At 41.7% G+C, this 22,743-nt stretch overlaps 3 protein-coding genes across 9 annotated transcripts; 2 read left to right on the top strand and 1 right to left on the bottom strand.

Annotated features, from left to right (window-relative positions):
- Window positions 1-758: 758 nt before the first annotated feature.
- Window positions 759-7,475, bottom strand: dennd11 (DENN domain containing 11). Its single transcript, XM_039810041.1, has 9 exons — window positions 6,807-7,475; window positions 5,627-5,726; window positions 4,958-5,116; window positions 3,251-3,404; window positions 2,998-3,136; window positions 2,180-2,311; window positions 1,950-2,100; window positions 1,686-1,754; window positions 759-1,539 (listed from the first exon to the last, which is right to left on the bottom strand). The coding sequence occupies exons 1-9, from the start codon at window positions 7,252-7,254 to the stop codon at window positions 1,344-1,346; spliced, it is 1,548 nt and encodes a 515-aa protein (XP_039665975.1). The 5' UTR covers window positions 7,255-7,475; the 3' UTR covers window positions 759-1,343.
- A 935-nt stretch (window positions 7,476-8,410) lies between these two features.
- wee2 (WEE2 oocyte meiosis inhibiting kinase) lies at window positions 8,411-14,382 on the top strand. Of its 7 annotated transcripts, none has more exons than XM_039810028.1 (12): window positions 8,411-8,542; window positions 8,934-9,212; window positions 10,210-10,418; window positions 11,018-11,075; window positions 11,423-11,592; window positions 11,710-11,831; window positions 11,960-12,106; window positions 12,211-12,315; window positions 12,650-12,735; window positions 13,376-13,546; window positions 13,677-13,825; window positions 13,925-14,382. In XM_039810028.1, the coding sequence occupies exons 2-12, from the start codon at window positions 8,943-8,945 to the stop codon at window positions 14,064-14,066; spliced, it is 1,629 nt and encodes a 542-aa protein (XP_039665962.1). In that variant the 5' UTR covers window positions 8,411-8,542; window positions 8,934-8,942; the 3' UTR covers window positions 14,067-14,382. The 7 variants fall into 7 exon arrangements, with proteins under 7 accessions (XP_039665962.1, XP_039665966.1, XP_039665967.1 ...); XM_039810027.1 differs by having other exon boundaries at window positions 8,418-8,542; window positions 8,929-9,212; window positions 13,680-13,825; XM_039810026.1 differs by having other exon boundaries at window positions 8,419-8,542; window positions 8,929-9,212.
- Window positions 14,383-15,626: 1,244 nt separating this feature from the next.
- On the top strand, window positions 15,627-21,790 carry bida (BH3 interacting domain death agonist). The gene is made up of 4 exons (XM_039810014.1): window positions 15,627-15,740; window positions 16,208-16,468; window positions 18,896-19,032; window positions 21,234-21,790. The coding sequence occupies exons 2-4, from the start codon at window positions 16,225-16,227 to the stop codon at window positions 21,429-21,431; spliced, it is 579 nt and encodes a 192-aa protein (XP_039665948.1). The 5' UTR covers window positions 15,627-15,740; window positions 16,208-16,224; the 3' UTR covers window positions 21,432-21,790.
- Window positions 21,791-22,743: the final 953 nt, after the last annotated feature.

Raw genomic sequence — 22,743 nt, 5'->3', positions numbered from 1 at the left:
CTCCCCCCACATATTATTATTATTATTATTATTATTATTATTATTATTATTATTATTATTATTATTATAAATATATATATACAGTACAGGCCAAAGGTTTGGACACACCTTCTCATTCAATGTGTTTCTTTATTTTCATGACTATTTACATTGTAGATTCTCACTGAAGGCATCAAAACTATAAATGAACACATATGGAATTATGTACTTAACAAAAAAGTGTGAAATAACTCAAAATGTCTTTATATTATATAATAATATAATATTTTAGATTCCTCAAAGTAGCCACCCTTTGTTTTTTTTGATAACTCTGCAAACCCTTGGTGTTCTCTCAATGAGCTTCATGAGGTAGTCACCTGAAATGGTTTTACCTTCACAGGTGTGCTTTGTCAGGGTTCATTAGTGGAATTTTTTCCCTTATTAATAAAAAAGCAAAGGGTGGCTACTTTGAAGAATCTAAAATATAAGACATGTTTTCAGTTATTTCACACTTTTTTGTTATGTACATAATTCCATATGTGTTGATTCATAGTTTTGATGCCTTCAGTGAGAATCTACAATGTAAATAGTCATGAAAATAAAAAGGAAACTCATTGAACGAGGTGTGTCCAAACTTTTGGCCTGTACTGTGTATGTGTGTGTGTATATATATATATATATATATATATTTTATAAATATATATATATATTAAAAAAAAAATATAAATATATATATATATATATATATATATATATATATATATAAAATGTATATATATATATTTTCTTTTCGTCAGACAAACCGTACATACGTGCACACCAAAGCTGCAGGATTGTGAATGCTTCAATGACGTCTTCACTGTGATGGGTGCAGTGGAGAACGACCATTAATCCTGCTGTGATGACCGTACTTGACCAAGACTTCAGTATTTTTATCCTGTGCTTCAGCCCTGGCCGCTTAAAGCCAGAATCAAAGTCAAACAACGGCACACAAGCAAACGCTTATTTCTGACAAAAAAAAATAAAAAAACATAAGTGAGGGACATACGATGTGGGTGGCTATAAGACCACGCAGCTGCCAAGCAGTGCTGTCGGCTAGGCGGGTGTTTAACAGCCACTGCGGACCAGTGCACCAAACGTTAAGTGTCCTCATCATCCGCACTGTTTGGAAACAAGTCTCCACAGGTCAGATGAGAGACGCGCGCAGAGGGAAAACAGACACCCAGGTGGGGACATTGGGCGACAGATGGAGGTCCCAGGGTGGAGGCAGTGTCTTTGGTGTCTTGGTGTGTGTGTATGTGTGTGTGTGTGTGTGGGCCTTGAAGGCACAAATATCCAGTGGCGTTCCGGGGTTTTCAGGGGGCTCAGGGGCAGCAGAGGTTGTCTACGACCAGCGTGACGTCAATACCGTAAACCTCCAGCAGGTCGACCAAGAAGGAGCGATCACCCTGGGGATCCAGCCCCATGGCCCTCACGTGTTCGGTGGTGAGGGTGGGGTCAGTGCTCCCTGCTACATCTGACAGGGTCTGGAAGATGCGGTTATTTAGCTCCATGAAGAACCTAGGACAGGGTTAAAGACAAGTGCGTCATGCTCTAGTCCTCCGCATCACATAATCAACATAATAGTACTACTCTCCTTAAACCTACTGCCTGTGAATAGGACTCAAGTCCACAAGCAGCTATGAATACACTTGTCAAGGACTCACAGAATGAAAAGATCCTCTTCATTTGACGTGCAGTCTCCATCCACCTCCTGAGAGTACAGCAACATTTGCCTGAAAAAAAAATGTCATCATCATCATGATATCTGGCTAATAGGATCTTTATGCCTCTTATTGTGCTCCTTGCTGGCCAGTATCTAGGAGTGTTCATGGTAATTATGCAGCCTTTTTTTTTGATAACTCAAATATGAATGCATGTATCACATTTGAAAATTCTGATAAAATGTAAAGTATTTTTACAGCGTGTACCTCTGTTCACTCAGTTTCCTGTACTTCTCCTTATCCGCTGCATTCAGTCGGAGCAGCGGCTGCAAATGGCTTCTGTGCGTTTTCACATTCTGGTTATCAATGTAGACGTCGTACAGCTCCTTTTTCTCCTCAAAAATCTTCTCTGTGGTGCCTTTAAAATGATTAAAAACATGCTCATATACTGTATAAGGAATCGTTTCCATAGATAACAGACAAAAAGTTTCACTCACAGGCCACGAATGACAACTCTTTTTCCAGGGCAGCGATGTCGGCTATGTTGATGTAGAAAAAGGGCCGTAATTCAGGCACAGAGACACCGATTCCAGGTAAAGAGACATTGGCCAGGCAGCAACAGCAATACACTGAGGGAAGCACAAGAGCATAGGGAATTAAAACATATCCGTGGGAATAGAAAATAAAAAGAAACAACACTTAGTTTGCAACATTAGTACATTCATTACATCCTGACCTGTTTGTGTTTAAAGTGCTCATATTATGCTCATTTTCAGGTTCATAATTGTATTTAGAGGTTGTACCAGAATAGGTTTATGTGGTTTAATTTTCAAAAACACCATATTTTTGTTGTGCTGCACATTGCTGCAGCTCCTCTTTTCATCCCGTGTGTTGAGCTCTCTGTTTTAGCTACAGAGTGAGACATCACACTTCTGTTCCATCTTTGTTGGGAGTCGCACATGCACAGTAGCTAGGTAAGGACTACTAGCCAGTCAGAAGCAGAGAATGAGGGCGTGCCATGCTAGCAGCTAGGCGAGCATTATAACGTGTGTTACAAAGTGACCACGTTTGTCTCTGAAGTCAAGGCTGGACTACAATAGAGCTGTTTGGAGCAGTTTGTGAATAGTGTTTTCTGTTGGAGATGGTAAGTCTCTTTTGGGGGGGACTTTGGGCTTTTTCACTTTGTAAACCTATAACGTGCACAAAAAAGATATACGACACAATAAAGGAAAGGGGAAAATCCAAAAAGCATAATATGAGCACTTTAAGAAAAACCGTGCAAGTGTGTGTGAGCATGTGTGTTTGAGCTTCTCACCCCTGTAGCAGACCACACCTACAGGCGGAGGGGAGAAGATGAGGATCCGTTTCCTCAGCAACGCAAACTTCCACAGCACCATTATGTGCTCCCCGAAAAACTGGATGAACTGGGACATGCAGCCAGCTGGGTGGGTGATCTGCAGCGAGAACAAAAGTGATAAATAGGTTGTTGTTGTTGTTGTTGTTGTTTTGTGCTGTAGAGCAAATCTGCTATCACCAACCAACATAAGTGTGTTCTGCTGCTTTCACACCTTCATTTCTGGGTGCATGCAGCGGTTGATGGTGGTCACACTCCAGGTTGGGCAAGCAGTGACCAGGCCATTTCCTGTCGGGGGGAGGATGGCCTTCTTATCCTCATAGAAGGCCTCCAGGGGAGAGTACTGGCCCGGACACTTTAACTGGTGTCTACGAGGCAGTGGCAGGAGGAAGAGAGGAGGGAGAGGAGAGAAAGTAGAAGAATGTCAGGTATGAGTCATCCAAGCCTTTCCAGATTTCTATAATTAGGCAGATTACGCTTGCTTGAGTGTATTTAAACAAATCACATTTGCATGTTAATTATCTGTCAACGTACGACCACGAAAGCTCACAGCTCATGCCAGCGTTGTAGTCGAGTCACCAAAGAAGAGTCAGAATCGAGTCACAAGACCAGAGAACAGCGACTCGAGCCGGACTCGAAAACGCCACTACTGCCTTTTACGCATACTGCAAGTAGTCAGAAACCTCATCCAACTTCCGAGTGCTACTTCATGAAAGCTTGAGTCCGATTTCATAAATACTCGAGTCCACATCATCAGTGCGCAAGTCCAAGTCGAGTCCAGAGAATAGCAAGGACTCGAGTACTCCATCGCTGGCTCATGTAGTGTCATCCGAAAGGTTTAAAGACCATTACTAAAGCTCTGCAGCCTGCATCTGAAAGTATTAACTCAATCACTATTTGTTACACGCTGTAAATGGAAGTCTACGTAGAAGCATTGTGTATTCAGTATCAGACATTATTTAGGTCATCCATAATGCAAGATTACCGATGTGTGCTTGGTCAGTAACAGTCACTTGTTCTTAAATTGCATTGTGGGATAATTTGAGGCCATGCGCATTACATAAACGCCACTGCTCTATGTCATATAACCACATCCATTCATTAAGTACTCATGCTTAACATACAGTATTTCAAACACAATTTGAGGCATCTGCTTGCTACTCTAGAGGGACTGTAAAACAAGCCACAGTAACCACACATAAACCACGTAGGCTAGATTACCACACAGATGAATTCACATCCATTTGTATTTGCCAGTAACCTGACCTGATTTGTATTTGTAAGCCTCATTTTAGGGCCACATAAATGCCACTGCTCTATGTAATATAACCACAACCGTTCAGTACTCATGCTTAATCTATTTCTAACACAATTTGAGGCATATGCTTGCATCTGTAGAGTGACTGTAAAAAAAAATAAAAATAAAAAAAGCCACAGTGACCACATATAAACCGAGTATATTCCCACACAATTCACATCCACTTGTATTTGGCGGTAAACTGAGCCATTTGTGTTTGTAAGCCGAAACTGCGGCTGTGTCATCTATTTATACAAAGTCAATAGGGAGACAAGCTTTCGTGAGAGGACTGAGGCAGAAGAGCAGAGTTACTGAAGAGAAGAGAGGTTGTCAAGACTTCCACTTCCGTGCTCAGACTTCATCCGAAAACTGCATGTAAATGGGCTCTTGTGACGAAAAGCTGTAACCCGGGACTCTAGGTTTATGTTTAATAGATGAGAAACATTTTAACAAAGAAGCAAGGACAGGAGGGTGGCATAAGGAGAAACATGTAAAAAAAAATTGGGGGGGGAGAAATGAATAAGGTGATCAGAAATGAAATAGGGTTCTGCAAAGGTGACAAAATAAGGAAGAAGAAAAAAAAAGACGAAAGAAAAATACTACACGACACACAGCATGTCTCACCTGACTTGGTTCTCCAAGAAGTGCATGTAGCGGTAAAGCAGAGTGTAGGAGGGAGACAGAATTCCCACAGACTTCATCCTGGCTCCTCGCTCCAGTTCACTCTCCACAGGCAGGTTAGCGAAACAAGCCAGCCCAAAGTAACAGCCTTTACGGAAATATCTAGCCAAAGGCAAAACAAAGATCAGGAGTAAACACAGAGGGAAACACAGGCACACACTGGAAAAAAAAGAATTACATCAAGGGCCAGACATGTACATTTTATTGACATGCTTTTATTTAATTGAACAAGGTCAAACATCTGTATTATTGCATGTATCATATAGTCTTCTCACTTACAGCTTGGTCGACATAAAACCCCCAAAAATGTAACTTAGCCATCAAAGAAAAAAGTGACACAAAAATATTGGGGAAAAAACGTCCAAAAAATGCGACAAAAATATCTGAAAAAAGTGGCAAAAATGCTGAAAAAAGCGCCAAATGCGTTGGCAAAAGTGACAAAAAGTTCAGATAAAGCAACAAAAACTAGTTGGGCCAAAATGATTTATGAACCTAAATTAATATGTGGGCCGGAAAAAAATGTGCGAGGGGCTGGATTTGACACATTTGAGTTTGACACGTGCTCTACATACTGGATTTCATGCTTGCTGATTGGGTGGGGAGAATGCGTACATAAAGTCGTTGGCGATCCGATGGGAACCGCTGGCAATTGACTTGAATTCAACTCCGTCTAGGTTGATGTCGTGAGGCAGGCACCACTCTACCATATTCCCTGTGACACACACACACACACACACACACACACACACACACACACACACACACACACACACACACACACACACACACACACACACACACACACACACACACACACACACAATCAAGTTACTTCAGGAAAATTAAAAAATAGAATCTCTGTACAAACAATAGCATTTGTTACATTGTAGATTCTCACTGAAGGCATCAAAACTATGAATGAACACATATGGAATTATGTACTTAACAAAAAAGTGTGAAATAATTGAAAACATGTCTTATATTTTAGATTTTTTAGATTGAATAGAACGGAGCCATCATTAATGATATTAGTAACGCCTGAGCTTTTCCTACTATCACAAGGTACACTAACATTACTTGTGCAATTAAATGACAGGCGTTGGAGAAGTGACACCACCGATTGTCACAGTTGTCACAAAACCTTCAAAAGAGGTACGTTTTGTTAAACATACACTCTTTGGGAAATAAAAACTGATTTGAAAAGGGAAGTTTTGACATTAAAACTGGTTGAATGAGAAAAATGAGTTAAAAAAAAGAAGTTACTTCCCATTCTGTCTACTTTCATCCTGGCCACTTCCTCTAATCCTGTATTCCAGTCATGTAGTAGCCAGAGGTCAGGGACAGTCAGAAAGCACTGACTCAGCTACTGTATTATGTTTACACTACCTTGGTGTGTACGACTTAACCCCTTTCCATATGAAGCCGAAGCAGTGAAATCACAGTCTTGTTTTCTCTTCTAATGGCGTTTTCTTTTATACCAGCTTGGACTTTGGTAACTCAATTCTTGCATGAGCTTTTTGTCAGCTTGCAAAATCAGGAAGTTCATTTGTTTTGGAAGTGTTGCCCCACCAAAGTTGATTTCAACACTGTGGGTTGATTGTGAATTTAGAAGATTTTAGTAGGGTCTTGACATTTGACATGTTTGACAACCCTGTCACCCACATGACTCAGTAAAAGCACATCAGACATTTCAAGATAACAACAACACGGGTAATAAGTTCAGGGAATGTAGCCGTCCACTTTAAACACGAGAGATAAAACGATCAGATGATCTCGCTACAAGATTGCTTACCTGATCTTGTATCAAAGGTAACCACAAACACAGCCACGATCTGGTCTTTTTCCTCCCACTGGTCCCTCGCCGAGAGGCCGGGGAAGGGAACATTACGGTCCGTACCGATGAGAGGCTCCGGCCGATCCCACCTGTGCCCGGAGAGCTCTGTCCGCGGACGGCCCGGGCTTCCGTTCCTGCTGGCAACAACAACAGCTGTTACACTCTTCGTCGTCGGGCTGCAGGTGATGGTGGTGGCCGCGGTGCTACTGTCGGTGCTCCACCCAGTACCAGCCGCGGTACGCCGCCCAGCTGGCTGCCAACTTTTCTCCGCCGCTGCGTCCTCCTCCCTCGGCGGCGGAGGCGGCGGCGGCGGTGGCGGTGGCGGCGGCGGGGCCGCTTGGTTCGGATACGGTGGTGGGATCTCCTCCCAGTCCAGCAGCGGGGCTCGGTCCGACTGCTTCACCATGGTGGTGCTGCTGCCTCCAAGGACTCGGGGAAGGGAGAAATAACGCAAAAAAGTCCGCTGTCCGGTTGAATCGAGCACACTAAACGCTCTGCTGGAGCCGGATCATGGTTCCCTGGTTCCCTGCTGCCTGCGGGCTTGTTTTCTACGGATCTGTAAGCGTGTCACATCCACTGACGGGCTGCTGCTGCTTCTTCCTCCGCCTAGTCTAACTGTTTTGATGACGTCGCTGACTTCCGCCCACGTGTCTATATTACTATTTCATACAGTGACCTAATTTTGATTATGGGCTATTCATTTTGCCCATAATAGTCTTAACCCTTGTGTTGTCTTCCCGTCAACCTTGAAACCCTTTTTCGACGTTTTTTGACGCCTTTATTTCGCAGTTTGTTTTAAATTGTTAAATTTTTCTTCTACACATTTTCACCACTTATTTCTACGTCACATATTTTCTGATATAAAACAGGGTCAATATGTGACCTAGGGTGACCAGATGAGAATGGGTCAAATTCTTGATTGGAATTATTAATTATTTTTATTCAGGAATTTAAATGACTGTCATGTCTGCTCTTTAACTTCAGCAACATCCAATCCAATCACTCCTTCTGGTGACTGCCTGCACTTAACATGAATTTCAAAACGCCGCACCAAAATTATTTATTATTTGTATTCAGAAACTCAACTGTCTTTTCTTGTAAACCCGAAAATACAAATAAAAAATCATTAAAATCATGAACTCAGGTGCTGACGGGAGCTGCAGCTGCGGGACGACTCAATTAAAAATCACCATGAACAGTTTTTAATGTTAACTCTGACTATCTGCTCTTGAAACTTTGCTCTAATTGTCGGGACAATTAGGCCAGGATTCGGGATTCGGGACAACTGCTTAATTGGATTTCGGGACTGTCGCGAATTTTTCGGGACGTCTGGTCACCCTACCCGAAGTCAACACAAGGGTTACAACAGTCGCAAGGACATTCAGCTATAGTGTGTCCGTTAGTACTCAAGTCTATACGCATTCCTTCATGCTATTTTAATTACTTTAAATTTGAATTTGTTTTCTTGACAACATTATACATATGCCTATGCATCCATAGGCCTACACCTTTTCTTTTTCTTTTTTTTCGATTTTCATAGTTTTTATGGTAACGCCGTTCAAAGTTGCTTACGCATTTAACAGCCACTTTAGAGTCAGGTGCGTCGGCGGCATAGTTTATTTAATCAGGAAGTAATTTACATACAGGGCGCGAAATTCAAGCGTGGTGGTGGTGGTGCGGGATGCGACGTGTTAGTGAGTATACGTGATAAACGCACACACACACACACACACACTATTACTCAAACGTGCATCGCGATGTGTATGTTATTGACCACTTTGTGAAGCACCTGTTGAGCTTTCAGGTGAGTCTGGAAATTACATCACAGCATTTATGGGACTTATGTTGTGGTAGTGGAAGTCAAAAGTGATATTGTGACCCTATATCATATATGTAGGCCTACTGGTGTAGAGGTTGACATGTTTGGTTTCCTCCTCTTCCTAAAGAGACTTAAATGCAGGCCTGATAACTTTATGCATAACATCAATCCCAAATTTGAAACCTTTTTAAGTATTTTTGCTTTCTAAGGGCAGTCAAATGTGGGATTTTAAGCATTTTAAGGGAAACCTTTGCCCCTAAACTCAGGTCCCAGGCATGGCGACGTTGTTTGACGAGATCAGCCAGCAGCTGGACTTCTCTAGCTGCGGAGAGGAGGGGGGCAGCAGTGACAACAGCTCTGATGACTGCACCTCCAGCATCCGGAGTCCCAGGATCCACAGTCCCAGCTCTGTGTGCAGGACGCCCAGGGTGCAACGCCACCGCAGTAGAAACAACACCTTATCATCCCCTTTACAGTGCACCAGCCCCATACCTTACGCCTCCTGGAGGAAACTGAGGCTCTGTGACTCTCCCAGCACACCTAAGGTGGGGACTAATTCAGATTGGTTGTCCCCTTAGGCCACATTCACACTGCAGGCAGAAGTGGCCCAAATCTGATTTTAATTATTTTTTGGGGGGTCAAGTGACCAGGTCAGACTTCTTCAGAAGTAGTGTGAACTCTCAAATCTTGCCCAGATCTGATTTTTAAATTATTTTTGTTGTAAATTTTTCTTTTTTTAAATCAGATTTAGGCCGCATCCATGTCGTCCTGAATTAGACCCAGGTCTGATATTTTTTTTTTCCCCCATTGCAGCCGCAGTGTGAACAACCAAGGAGGATTTGATGCAACTTTTATGTCCATCTACATTTGTTACAATTCTGCGCCAGCGGGAGTTAGCCCTAGACACAGACGGTAAAATTAAAAACTTGACTAGGCCTACAAAATGGAGAAAGTCAATGGAGCGAGAGAGTGAGGTGTTAGACCTAATTGGTGTAGGGGGAGATACTTTAATTCAATCCAAACTAGAAGGATCACTCCGTAACTGCTCTGTTTTTGAAAAAATAGGAAACGAAATGGAAGAACAGGGACACAGGAGAACGTGGCTGCAGCGTCAAAGGAAGTAAAGCTAAATTTAAAGAAGCCAATTTGGCTCTCTTTCTCTTCATTCTTCTCCTCAGCACCTGCTCATTAATGTTACGGCTGCCATTACACAAACATTTTCAAATAAAAGCGAAAATGCTTACTTCCTCCATAACCTCCCTAACTGATGTCATCGTTATTGTTCTTTTGCGCATGCGGGTCAGTACGAAACCGCAAACCGTTCACACTGGAATCTGATATAGGCCACGTTTTAAAAGATGATGTGAATAGCCAAACAAAAAATTGAATCGGAGTATAAAATCCGAATTAAGCATCAAGACTTGCAGTGTGAACGTAGCCTTAGTGTGCCCCTGTGGTCTCACATGTTTTACCAGTTTAACTTCAGTGGAATGACTTGCATTTCTGTCCTTTTTTTTATTATTTTATTTCTTTTTCCTGTAGAGCCTACTATCGAAGTCGTCCCAGCCTTGCTCCAGCAGTAAGATAAGTTGCCTTCAGAGGACCCTGCGTTTCTCCTCAGCTGCTCCTAACCTCACCCAGGCACCTTGTGTCAATGTGAATCCCTTCACCCCTGACACAGTCCGCAGGAACAGCGAGCAGCAGTGGAAGAACCATTGCAGGAGTGATGATGAGGATGATTATGGCCGCAGGTACTACGGCTTTACGCTGTATTGTAGATCTGTAAGGGTATGAATTGTAAACCCCAGTATGTGCTCGGGCTGCACGATATGAGGAAAATATCTAATTGCAATTATTTTTGACTGATATTGTGATATGATTCCCGATATTGGAGGTAATGATAATTTTTGTATTCTCAGTTTCATTGAAAAATATTTAAATGGTTAAAAAAAAGATTTTGTTTATAGGATACGATTTGTAGGCCGATCTGTCTCTGCATTTTACCCCCCCTTGCGATTTGGATAGCCAAATTGTGCAGCCCTAGTATGTACCTGTCATTACTCCCAGATGGGGATTTATTTTGAAGATCATGTGTGGAAACTTGCACCTCTCACAGCATCGGGAACTTAGTCCACTTGTATTGTGGTTTAGGTTTCCAAATTAGAGCTGTTTTAACAGCCAACCTCGGCGAATGTCTTAATTTGCTGGTAGATTCCCCACACCATAAAATAGTTTGAATTCTACGTCTTTGTATTTTTGGCACCCTTACACACAGGCCTGATTTTTATTTATTTTTTTATCCCTTACTAAAGCAGTCTTAAAGGTCTAAAGGCTCTTTTCCATCTTCCAGGTTGAAACACAGCCTCACGTCATCTGAGGAGGATGATGAAGCCTTTCTCCCACCAAAGGTACAACTATTTTTATCCAGGCCTTTCTGGTGGATGTAACCCTCCCTCTCAGATGCTTCTGATATGATTTCATCATTAGGCTTCGTCATCGCCATCTGCCTCCTCACTTCTTTTGTCCATAATAACATGCTGCCAGTCCTACTTCCGGGATTTCTCTAAGAAATCTCAAAAAAGAAAAAAGAAAAAGGGAAGATCCCGTCTCCACAAAACCTTTTCATTGTGGAAGCGCTACCATATTTGGTGAAGCATCAAAGAAAAAAACCCGGTTCTCCTGGCTGTAAGTGACGTGTGTTGTTATGAAATGTCTTTGGTTTTACCACAAGGCCCTCCATCTGTTTATCTGGCAGAGGCGAGCTGTCCAAGCCTTCATGCTGTCCCGCTATGAGAGTGAGTTCCTGGAGCTGGAGTGCATTGGCGTGGGCGAGTTTGGTGCAGTTTATAAGTGTGTGAAGAGGCTGGATGGTTGCTTGTACGCCATAAAACGCTCTCGCCGACCCCTGGCAGGCTCTGCCAACGAGTGAGTCAGCAGCTCTGTGCCAGAGATGGCTACGTTTTTGATCAAGTCAGAAACCAAATTAAAACGTTAAGGGAAATGTAACTTTTTTTTATTTATTTTTTTTATACATCCTCTCAGGCAGCTGGCCCTAAAAGAAGTGTATGCGCATGCTGTTCTTGGGCACCACCCACATGTTGTACGCTATTATTCCGCATGGGCAGAGGATGATCACATGATCATTCAGAATGAATACTGTGATGGTAGGTTTTCCCTTACAACCAAAAAACAAGTTTTAGGAAGACTTGAATGAAATGAAATTCCAAGTGTCTTTTTAGGTGAACTAGATTGAATTCTATGGTTTTTGATAACGTCATTGTGTGGGTGCCAGGTGGAAGTCTCGGTGACGTGATTGTGAAGAAGGAGGTGCAGGGTGAGCTGTTTTCAGAGGCAGAGTTGAAAGATTTGCTCTTACAAGTGTCTATGGGGCTAAAATACATCCACAGCTCAGGCCTCGTACACCTGGACATCAAACCAAGTGAGTCTCATTTGGCAGTTCTCAGTTTGCATTTCTTGTTCAGTCTAAACCTAAAGGCTCTTGTGCCAAAAAAAAAAACCTGCCTTCTTTTTAATTCTTTGTAGGTAATATATTCATTTGCCAGCGTCCCAGCACAAGTGCAGCAGGTGAAGGGGAGAGCGAGGAGGAAGATGACCGAAGCACATCAGCAGGAGTCATTTACAAAATTGGTATTCATATTTAAAGGGGACATATGTTCATTTTCAGGTTCTACTTGTATTTTGGGTTTCCTCTAGAACATGTTACTAATATATTTGTATATTAGTTGTGACATCACAACCTTAAGGAAGTCCTGACGACTCGTTTTTAAAAAAAGCACAGTTTTTGAATCTGGGCTGTGTGCACTTCTCTGTGGAAAGAGCGTTCTTTTACTGCATTTATATAGCAGCTTAATATACTTTTATAATCTCACTTTTTACAATATGGGACCTTTTTTTTTTTTTATGTTGGACATTCTACCTGAAATTTTTGTTTGCCGTCAAATCTGATTCTTGTTTTCTGCAGGGGATCTGGGTCATGTGACCTCAACCAACAGTCCTCAAGTTGAGGAAGGGGACAGCCGCTTTCTGGCCAGTGAGGTCCTGCATGAGGTAAACCTTTTGCAGAACAATTACTGTCAAAAAAAAGTAGGCTTGGGGTCAGAGTCAGTTGCACTTCACTGTAGGTTTAAAGGTGCCTTGACATACAAAACAGATTTTACTTGCATTTTTTGAAATATGTTAGGTCCATATATGTTTGTGTTATGTTGTGAATGTGAAAATGAAGTTACCTCCTCTGTCAGCTCTAGACACTGAAAAGAAATAAGCCGAGAAATCAGGCCAATTCCAAAAACTGGTCGGTCTGACGTCATATTGCCTGAGCTCATTATTCATTAGCTCGCCCAGTTGGGCTGGGTAAAGGATTCTGACAGCCAGGCTCTCATTGGCTAGCTGTTAACCAATCAGATTCAAACAGCTTAGCTTGTTGAATATTAATGAGAACTGACAGAAATCGAGCTGAGTCTTCCCGTAGGCTTTCTATACCACGCTAGAATGGCTTGAAACAAGGTAACCAAGGCATTTTTTCCACAAAAAATGTTAGTCCATGGTAGAACTTCAGACATTACCACAAAGTCATGAAATACGTGTGGCAGGGCACCTTTTTAAAGAAACTGAAAAAGAAGACCTTCAGAGGTCCAGCTGTATTTGCATTGTTTTTTAAGTGTTCATGTCAGCAGTCCCTGCTCCCCAGGATTACAGCCACCTGCCCAAGGCAGACATCTTTGCTCTGGGCCTCACGATTCTGCTGGCAGCCGGCGCTCCTCCACTGCCTCAAAATGGAGATGAGTGGCACAGCCTTAGAGAGGGGCAGCTCCCCAAACTGCCAAAGGAGCTGTCACCTCCCTTCAGAGGCCTAGTTCAGGTACTCTTTATTTCTGCTCTTTCTACTCTTATTGAACTACTACCTGTATGAATACCATTTGCTCTTGTTTGTCACTAGCATAGCTTGTTGGAAACGCCTATTTTTTTTATTTGTGTTTTCTTTGTGTAAGTTGATGCTGGATCCAGACCTGACTAAGCGGCCATCTGCCAGGGAGCTTTGCAAGCACACGGTCTTGAGGGTGGAGAGGACCGGGAGGGTGGCCGCTCAGCTACGAAGAGAGCTCAATGTAGAGAAGTTCAGGACAGCCATGCTTGAAAAGTAAGAGGGCCCCAGTCTTCATTCATTCATTCATTCTTAAGAACTTGCATGCTGATTCTAGTTAAAATAAAAACAATCCCTTATTTCCATTTTCTTCAGAGAGCTCCAGGAGGCTCGACAGGCAGCTTTGTCACCCAAGCAAAGGCTCCCACTTGGGCTGAATCTCCCTGCAGGAAGGAGGCTAGTTGGTAGGAAGACTGAGCGATCCATGAGCTTTGGTTGCCTAGGGTATGGAGTCTGATAGCCCACATGCCTGTTGTTCTTTGTTCTGATTATATGTGAGTCCTTCTGCAACCAGTCTGACGCAAACATGTAGCATGTCTAGGAGAAGACGGTGTGACAGTATTCCCTATCCAGCAGCGATTATGTTGGAACAGATTGAAATAACTGGATGGACAGTCCTATGAGTCTTCAGAGGGGTGCAGAGCTGTGGACAGCAGGACTTATCTGACTCACTTTTCAAGTGATTTTTCTGGCAGAGGAGAGCTGTAACTACTGCAGAACAGTGTACTGTTTTTGTACTGTTTTTAAACTGTAAATAAACATTTGAAGCATTTTATTGGTTCCATTTTGTGTCAGTCAGTCAGTCAGTCAGTCAGTCAGTCAGTCAGTCAGTCAGTCAGTCAGTCAGTCAGTCAGTCAGTCAGTCAGTCAGTCAGTCAGTCAGTCAGTCAGTCAGTCAGTCAGTCAGTCGGACTTTCCTGTGTTGTGTTGTGTTGTGTTGCTCTTATCTAGAAGTCCAGCCAACTGTATGACGATGTATGTGAAACAGTGAGTAGGGGTGGCGTGGGCATGTTTGTGTGGACTCACCACAGGGGAATTTCCTATATATTCTATAGAAATTAGAAAGTATTGTGTATATGGAATATAGAAATGACACAATATTGTAATTGAGTTTTGGATACCTTTTTAAATAAAAGCTATGTTGAATGGACTATGCAGGAATTATGGTTGGACCCCATAGTTAAGGGGACAAGTATTTGGACAAGAGGCTGCATTTGTTTCTTTGTGTCTGCATGTATAAGTCAGGCAGAGGTGGCAAGAGTACAATAAGTAATATTGTACTCAAGTACAATTTTTTGTAATTTAAATTTTTATTTGCAAGTATGAAACAGCTCATATGGTACAGCTTAACACAGGACAAATAAGACGAAGAGGTCAGATAGTGAAATAACATTTCAGCCAAAGCATAAGATATCCTGGTCCCAAGGAGTGTGAAAAATTTACAAGCTGAGCAGACTGAAAGTACAGCAGTATTAGTTAAATAAAACCAACAAAATATCAGTAAATGAAATAGAGATGGCATAAAAATCCGGTTACCATAATCAGGCTACTAGTTAGGTCAGGTGGACCATAAAGTAATCCCAAATCCCCAGTGTCCCAGGCTCTTTGCCTCTTTGCATTGTTGGGTTTATGGGTGATTTCCAGTGTCTCAATATAATTCTGGCGGCAGAGGCAATCCCAACCATCAGGACTGAATATGTGCTTTTTGTCAGGGTTAAAGTAACTTTAAAGAAATTTTACTCAAGTTAAAATACATTTGTAGAAATTTAATTAAATTCTAAGTAAAAAGTAGGTTACGTTGTTCAAAATGCAATACTTTGTAATTTCTATAGAAGGTATCCAAAACTCATTTACAATATTGCGTAATTTCTATAGAATATATACACAATACTTTCTCATTTTCTATAGACTGTATATGAAATATAGTTCACGAAAACAAATTACAAAGTTTAGAATTTTGAACCCGTATTTTCCGACCGTGCTTAAAGGCATCATGCGTCACTTAACGGCCCACCCCCGCGACAATAACAGAATCAGTCAGACGGACTAGCAGCTAGCGACCTCAGCAGGACGGTTGTACGAATCTAGTTAGTTGTAGAAAGTTAAAAGCTACCCGGCATAAGAAACGAATGTGAGTGGAATTAGCCGTACTGTCGAACCCTATTTAGCGATGGTCTCCGGTTTTACTTTTGCTTAAAGTTAACTTTTAGATACTCGAAAGTTAATGTTAAACCAATGTTAGATAACTCAAGTTAGTTTAAGCTTACGGTATATTTCAAGCTAGCTTACCCGTTAGACGCTAGCTAGCTATATACTGTCTATGGTTAGACGCTTAGCTATATACTGTCTATGGTTAGACACTTAGCTATATACTGTCTATGGTTAGACGACAAATGTAACGTTGTCTAGCTAGTTTAGTTGTATATACTAGCTTGCTAGCTAGCTAGTAGGCTACTTCACTTTCCTCTTCCATGTAACTTTTTGAGTGGGTTAACGTTAAACGAGTTGTTTTCTTTATCACTTTAGTGAGTGTCATTAGCGAACATTGCTAGCTAACGTTATCTTCATTATTCTTGTCTAAATTAAAAAAAAAAAAAGACCGAAAGACGTTATCGATGGATAACCGGGGGGATCTGACCAGCGGGCAGAACGCCGCCGCCCTGGTCATGTTGGCCTTCCTTCAAGCTGACTGCAGAACTTCAGAATACGGGAAGGAGCTTCTCTCCCTGGGCAAGGATTTAAATCTTACCCGGGACATCGACGATCGGGACGAGGACCTTGAAACTGATGGCCACCTACCTAGTCGCTTCACAGCTGCTCTGGATGATATTCAGCCTTCAGTGGAGCTGCAGTGGCCTAGTGAGTAACTCAATCAGTACAAAGATAATATATTGGTGTTATTAGTGATGTATTAGTACTAGAATCAGAGTCCCATTCCTTGTATGCAAAGGCACAAATCCGCTGTTTCACGTTTATCTCCAAGGCTTGTTTGTGGGTGATGTGCCTAATAGCAAAATGTAAGCCTTTTTGCTGGATAAAACTAATGTAAACATGTCCTTGTGAAAACAGTATGCGGTGACAGGCAAACTCAAACATGCAACTTACAGTTTTTTGCCATTTGCTTACACACTGAAATCAAAAGTATTACACAATCATCAAAACCTTACACTCAAGGAGCAAAACATCGGCCCAGATGTGCACCACTATAAGCCCAATGTCAGCTTCACACTTTTTGCAAAACAATACACACAGTGATTTTCAAAACTCTAAACACACTTGTATACATTAGACACAGAAGTATATAATGTTGTCACTTCCTTCCGACTGACTGTCATATTACTTTAGCTATGAGTCAACCTGTGAATCACAGCCATCATGTGCGCAAACACATGACTGTTTACTGTAACTGTAGACACACCAATCAGGTTTAGGCACTATATAAAATGCAGCAGGTAAGTCTAGTATTTTTAATTTTTTTCCAGATCTTTCTTTTTATATATATATATTTATATTTATAATTATAATGTTTTTTTTTCTGTTATTGTAACCTGTACTGGATACAGTATTTTCATGTCTATTGTTTGCTGAGCTAACAGTGTTATAGACACTACTGTAGTACTGTAGCATGACAACTGAGACATGTTGTTGTTGTGATTCTCCATGTTGACATGTTGACTGATTTGGGTATAGGGAGAGAAATACATCATATTTTCCTCAGTCTGCAGCATTGGTCTTGTATAGTGTTTGGTGAACTTATTGCATATTTGCACTATTTCTCTGTGTACTTCGTTTAGCAAATCACTGAGAAGTAGAATTGCTGAAAGTGTTTTGAGGTTAACAACAGCAGTGTGTAGCTGGTTAAAACTGAATGAAGTCATATGGAACGTGTGTTTCATATGGTAACAAAATATATATTTTTTAATTAGTATATGGTTTTTGCAAGCGTATTTCATTTTGCAAAGGGTCTGAGGTGTTCTGCTGACTGGGTGTTTGGTTGTGCTGGTTGTGTGTAGTTTTCTGAAAAAACGGTCCCTGCTTTCAAAATAGTGCTTAAGCAATCCAAAAAAACCTGTAACACACCGGTCACCCATGTCATGTTGAAGTAACATGACATGTTAAAGTTACCCCGGTGTCACTAGTGTGAGTTGCGCATGCGTCACTTTGACACAATGACCAGATTTCACGCAGATCTGTTTGGCTGTTAGCCACAGAATAATGAGATTGGTACATTACATAGCAGTAATTTATCATTTAGTGTAAGGCATCACATTTTCACAGCATGATCCCTGATGTCAGTTGTAGATTAGAGGCTGAAGTAGCCGACAATAACCTGCTAACGGGAGACTTCTGTAATGCCAGTGCAATAAAAATGGACCTACATAATCAAGTTTGTTCACTGCTGGCTGCGAGTTAGCAATCAAACACAATTAAGGCTGTCACTTGAATGGCGTTTTGAGCGAACGTTAGCATAGATAGCTGCGTTTGCCGGATCCCTTGGCGTTATGCCGTGAACCGTTTTAAGTAGTGACTAGGGGTGGGGGGAAAAATCGATACAGCATAGTATCGCAATACTTTCCGTGGCAATACTGTATCGATACACAGATGCCAAGTATCGATCTATTATTATATATGTGTTGATCAGTTTGTCTGCTTGACAATCTCATTTTGCAGCAACAAATTTGAAGTGAGACGAACAAACTGAGAAATTTATCTTTTTAGATAAAACAGATGTTGACAAAGTTTTCTTTTGGGGACATAATTTGAAATTGGGAAAAATTTGAAGTTGGAAAAAAGGTAATAAATTGCAATATATCGCAGAATATTGCAATATCTTTAAAATCGCAATAATATTGTATCGTGACACAAGTATCGTGATGATATCGTATCGTGAGGCCTCTGGGGATTCCCACCCCTAGTAGTGACATCACTTTATTACAGCCAAAGTTGTTTCCAATTAAAGTAACGAAACAGCCTGTGCGTTAAAGTGAAAGCTGTCCAACCTTTTCATGGTTCAGTGGATGCAAACCTACATCCACATTCATCTCTCAACTGATTACTGTATGCTTTTTAAACCTGCATCATCAAATGATATGTGCTACAGTGGTCAAATGTGTGATATTGAAGTCCATAATATTAAAATAGATTTAAATCAAGGTTCATTGCTGTATTTTTATTCATGGAAACGTATAGGTATATTTCTCCCCCCTGTCCTTACTGTTGCATCCAGAATCAAACTTTATATTCACTAAAGTGTACTGATGTTTGGGCAACCTGTTTCCCCCGTAGGGAACCGTGTAGAGGCAGCCAACCTCCAGCAGATCGCAGAAGGGCTGAGAGAAATTGCAGACCAGCTGGAACACGTTGTTGTTGTTGCTCAGGCTACCCAGAACCTGAGGAGGAACCTAACCAACTCCCCCTCTGACGTGAGTCTGCTCTGGACACAGTGGATGTTGATGTTGTTATGATCACTGTCTGTACACCATTAAACCATGTAAACCTATTCTGATATACTGAAAATGAGCATAATATGAGCATTTTAAATGGTTGAGTAAACAATTTCCCTCTGAGACTGCGGGACCGCCAGTGATCTCGGCCGACCTTACTGTTGTTAGGATAATTATTTATCAAAGAATGGACAAAATCACTGGAGTTCAATTAAACGTTTGTTTAAGTAAGTAGTCAGTTCACAGCACTTCAGCATAAGTACAGAAAGTGACTGAAGGTTGTTCACAACAGCAATTAGTTATTCGGTTCGTGCGATCAGTAGCTTTGCTTCTTATCTCTGGTCAGACCTGCCATCTCCTCCACATTATGCCCTCAGGATACATCCTGTGCTCTTTGCTCAGCTTTCATGATTAACGCATGAAAGACAGAAATACTAAAACAGCAGTTTGGAAGCAAATGGTTTAACAAAGGAACTGAAGCAAAACCGTTCTAAGCATACTTTTTCAAACAACTGTCTTTAAGGCGCAGGCTCCGTTTTTAATGTAGTGTATGTTTGATAGGTATCACATAATACTAGACGACCTAAGGCATCCATCGGTATAACATGCTAGCTTGATCATGAAGGGAGCTAAAGGTAGGCTACATTTTTGGCGAGGGAAAAACTAACTGCCATGGCCATTTTCAAAGGGGTCCCTTGACCTCTCACCTCAAATATCTGAATGAAAATGGGTTCTAGGGGTACTCACGGGTTTCCCCAAATGCAATTCTTACAGATATCTAAACATGATGAAAGTTTCTGATACCAAATCATGGATTCCTCTGTGGTGTTCCTCAAGGTCTTCGTGTCTTAATGTGGTATTTTGGACAATATTGATCACTTCTCAAGTGGTCGAAAAGGGTTACATTTTGGACCAAATCTGTGTGACAAATGGTATCAAGTTAAAAATTGCTGTAACAACTTATGAAATGTAATTGATCATGGGAATGGCCATCATATACTTGCATCATAATGTTCTAAGCACTTACACGCTTTCAAAATTCAAATAGGTGCCTAACCAAAACACACTGACACACTGAGCTAAGCTGCATCTCAAATTAATCTTCAGGGTTCCAGCTTTCAGATGTAGACCACTTCTATATGGCATATATTTTTGACCTGCTATCTCCCTAAGGATCCCCTGCACCCCCCCTTTATAAAAGACAAAAAATTGGTCTATTGTGGGTCTCAAAGGGTTAATATCACAACCTAATTTGTTTGATGAATCAATGGCCCAATCCCAAAGTGAGCCCTGAGGACTAAGGACTAAGGACTCACAGACTTAATTGATCTCAGGTACTAAGTGAGTGAGTGTGTGAGGCCACATGGGCTCAGATAGGTAGAAATGGGATCGGGACAGCACTTCACGAGATCACGTTACCTTGGCGACGTTTAATAACAAAGATGTTGCTGACACTTGCCGGTTTGGGAATTTTCATTTTAAGTTTGTTGCTTTCCACACGGCCAAGGCCCAGGAGACGGCTACCTGATTCCAAACTCTTGTTTTACAAGCTGGACAACAGGTTGGTCCGTTCCGCGTGGTGGGGCGTGCTGTTGTTTACCTTCCGTAATTTCCGGATTTCCCTATCGTCTCCGCGGTAAACGTCACAACGCTTTGAACTGTGGGTAATTCCCTTTGGTAAAGTCTGCATCGATGCAGACTCACGGAAAGGGCTCGGTAAGTGTGTACTCAAACCCTCACGCCCTTTGAAATTCCACATTGGGACAACCCTAAGCCCTTACGAATTTCGCGAGAACGCGCACCAAAGTCCGTGAGTCTGTGATTCCGGACTTTGGGATTGGGCCAATGTGCAATCACCAACAGCAATTATTAGCACTGCAAAATACGAGAAGTGAAATCTGTGTACAATATAGATTCCTGCAGTAATGAATTGAACACCACTTGGCATCCAGTTTACACCAAGGTGTTTGTTGACACCAGTGCAGAATCAAAATGTCAAAAGATTACAGACGAAGACATAGTAATACCCTAGTAATAAGAAACCTCATTTGTGCTTGTGCTGTTACTGATTACAACTTAAGTAAGACGACCTAACAGTCTGCGGCGTTTCCAGTCGCGATAACCAAAGTGTTGCCTTCACGTACCGATAATTCCTTTTTGTTGAATTGTGCTTTTTACAGCAGTGGAAAGACCACCTCACCCAGGAGGTGAGGAAGGCGATGAGGCACGGCATTGGTCTGGAGCATCTACCTCAAGAGCGAGTCATGATGGCCCTCACGCTCACCCTGGTGAAGGGGGTGTGCGAGCAGGCCCCTCGGCTGCTGAGAAAACTCTTCCACACCGCGCTGCAGTACATCAACCCCGCGAGGGCCAGGTGACTCGCGAGCTGCAGGCCTGAGAGGAAGTAACTGAGAAACGGCTGGAGGAAGACGGCTGAAGCCGAAACTGGCACCTGCTCCTCATGACCAGTCGACTGTGAAAGGAGCTGCGTTTAGTTGTAAAAAAAAAAAAAAAAAAAAAACTTTTCACATGAAAGAAAAGAGACGATGAATTTGTTTACAGTTATATTTTGGAAACAGGTTGAGTCTGACACTTGAATTTTGACATTACTTTGTGCTCTGTTTATTCTTGCTTAAAAATGTAGCTTTTGATTTTGTACTTTAAAAAAAAGATTTTTGTATTCAATTATTTTGTTTTTGGAATACACGGTGTCATTTGATTAAATATATTTTCCTGGGATTTGAGTTTAATTTCAATCTTAAAGGTGCAATAGATAACGTATAAAACTAACTTTGTCATATTTGCTGAAACTGACCCTATGTTCCAGTAGAACTACATAAAGCAGGTCATTTATAAAATATCTGGCTCCTCTGGCACCACCTACAGCCTGGAGTGAGATTTTGGAAATATCCACAGCTCCCTGTTCAGATGCACTAATCAGGGCCAGGGCAGGGGGTCTAACTGCATGTCAATCACTGCTCATGCACACGCATTAATTCTCCCTTGTTGGGGGGAGGTTTTAGAAGAACATTTTGGGCTTTAGCGGAAACGGGGGAGGGACTGAGAAGTTGTCGATGTTCAAATTCTTTGGCTAAGTCCTGGATCTTCACAATCCTACCTACAGCACCTTTAAGTACTGTGAGATTGTGAAGAAGTGTGTTGATCTTTGGCAGTACAAAATTGAAATGTACACAAGCATTTTAACAAACCACCACAGAAAAAGTTCTCAAATAGTTTATTTTATTCTCATCTCAAACAGTGTATTGTAGGAAACTCAAGGTACAAAGTGTCATGTTTAGGAGTCCCAGTCCATGAGGATTACTATGCAACAGACCCAAATAAAATGGAAACACCCTTTCTGTATCAGAGAAAATGGTTTCTGTTCAAAACCGTGTTTTAACAACCATTCGTGAATCTTCGTAGTGATAAAGCTTAACACTATCTCCAAAATTCTCAGAGAAATATAGGTTAGTGGTGAGGCAGCACCGATGACAAAACATAATTTGTCACCTGCTGTCAATGAAGCACTTGACATCAATTGACATCAGTTCTCAAAGGGCAGGAGAACCAAGTCTAAAATAGCCTCTTTCTGACCAAGTAGTTACAGGAACATAGTTATAGGAACAGTCCACTTCTAACAACTCTCCCCCCAAAACAGTTTTTTTCCCCCCCCATTTGCATTCACACTGG

The sequence above is a fragment of the Perca fluviatilis genome, chromosome 8 (genome assembly GCF_010015445.1).
Source record: "Perca fluviatilis chromosome 8, GENO_Pfluv_1.0, whole genome shotgun sequence".
Taxonomy (NCBI): domain Eukaryota; kingdom Metazoa; phylum Chordata; class Actinopteri; order Perciformes; family Percidae; genus Perca; species Perca fluviatilis.
The sequence above is the reverse complement of the archived record's forward strand: the minus strand, read 5'-3'. Positions and strand labels throughout refer to the sequence as shown.

Excerpts from the sequence above, each read along its gene's own strand:
- dennd11 (XM_039810041.1), bottom strand. The coding sequence starts at position 7,254 with ATGGTGAAGCAGTCGGACCGAGCCCCGCTGCTGGACTGGGAGGAGATC. Across the intron at positions 5,727-6,806 it reads TACCTTTGATACAAGATCAG|GGAATATGGTAGAGTGGTGC; the intron begins GTAAGCAATCTT and ends TGTGTGTCACAG. Across the intron at positions 3,137-3,250 it reads GCATGCACCCAGAAATGAAG|ATCACCCACCCAGCTGGCTG; the intron begins GTGTGAAAGCAG and ends TTCTCGCTGCAG.
- wee2 (XM_039810026.1), top strand. Across the intron at positions 12,107-12,210 it reads ACACCTGGACATCAAACCAA|GTAATATATTCATTTGCCAG; the intron begins GTGAGTCTCATT and ends AATTCTTTGTAG. Across the intron at positions 12,316-12,649 it reads AGGAGTCATTTACAAAATTG|GGGATCTGGGTCATGTGACC; the intron begins GTATTCATATTT and ends TGTTTTCTGCAG.
- bida (XM_039810014.1), top strand. The coding sequence starts at position 16,225 with ATGGATAACCGGGGGGATCTGACCAGCGGGCAGAACGCCGCCGCCCTG. Across the intron at positions 16,469-18,895 it reads AGTGGAGCTGCAGTGGCCTA|GGAACCGTGTAGAGGCAGCC; the intron begins GTGAGTAACTCA and ends TTTCCCCCGTAG. Across the intron at positions 19,033-21,233 it reads TAACCAACTCCCCCTCTGAC|CAGTGGAAAGACCACCTCAC; the intron begins GTGAGTCTGCTC and ends TGCTTTTTACAG.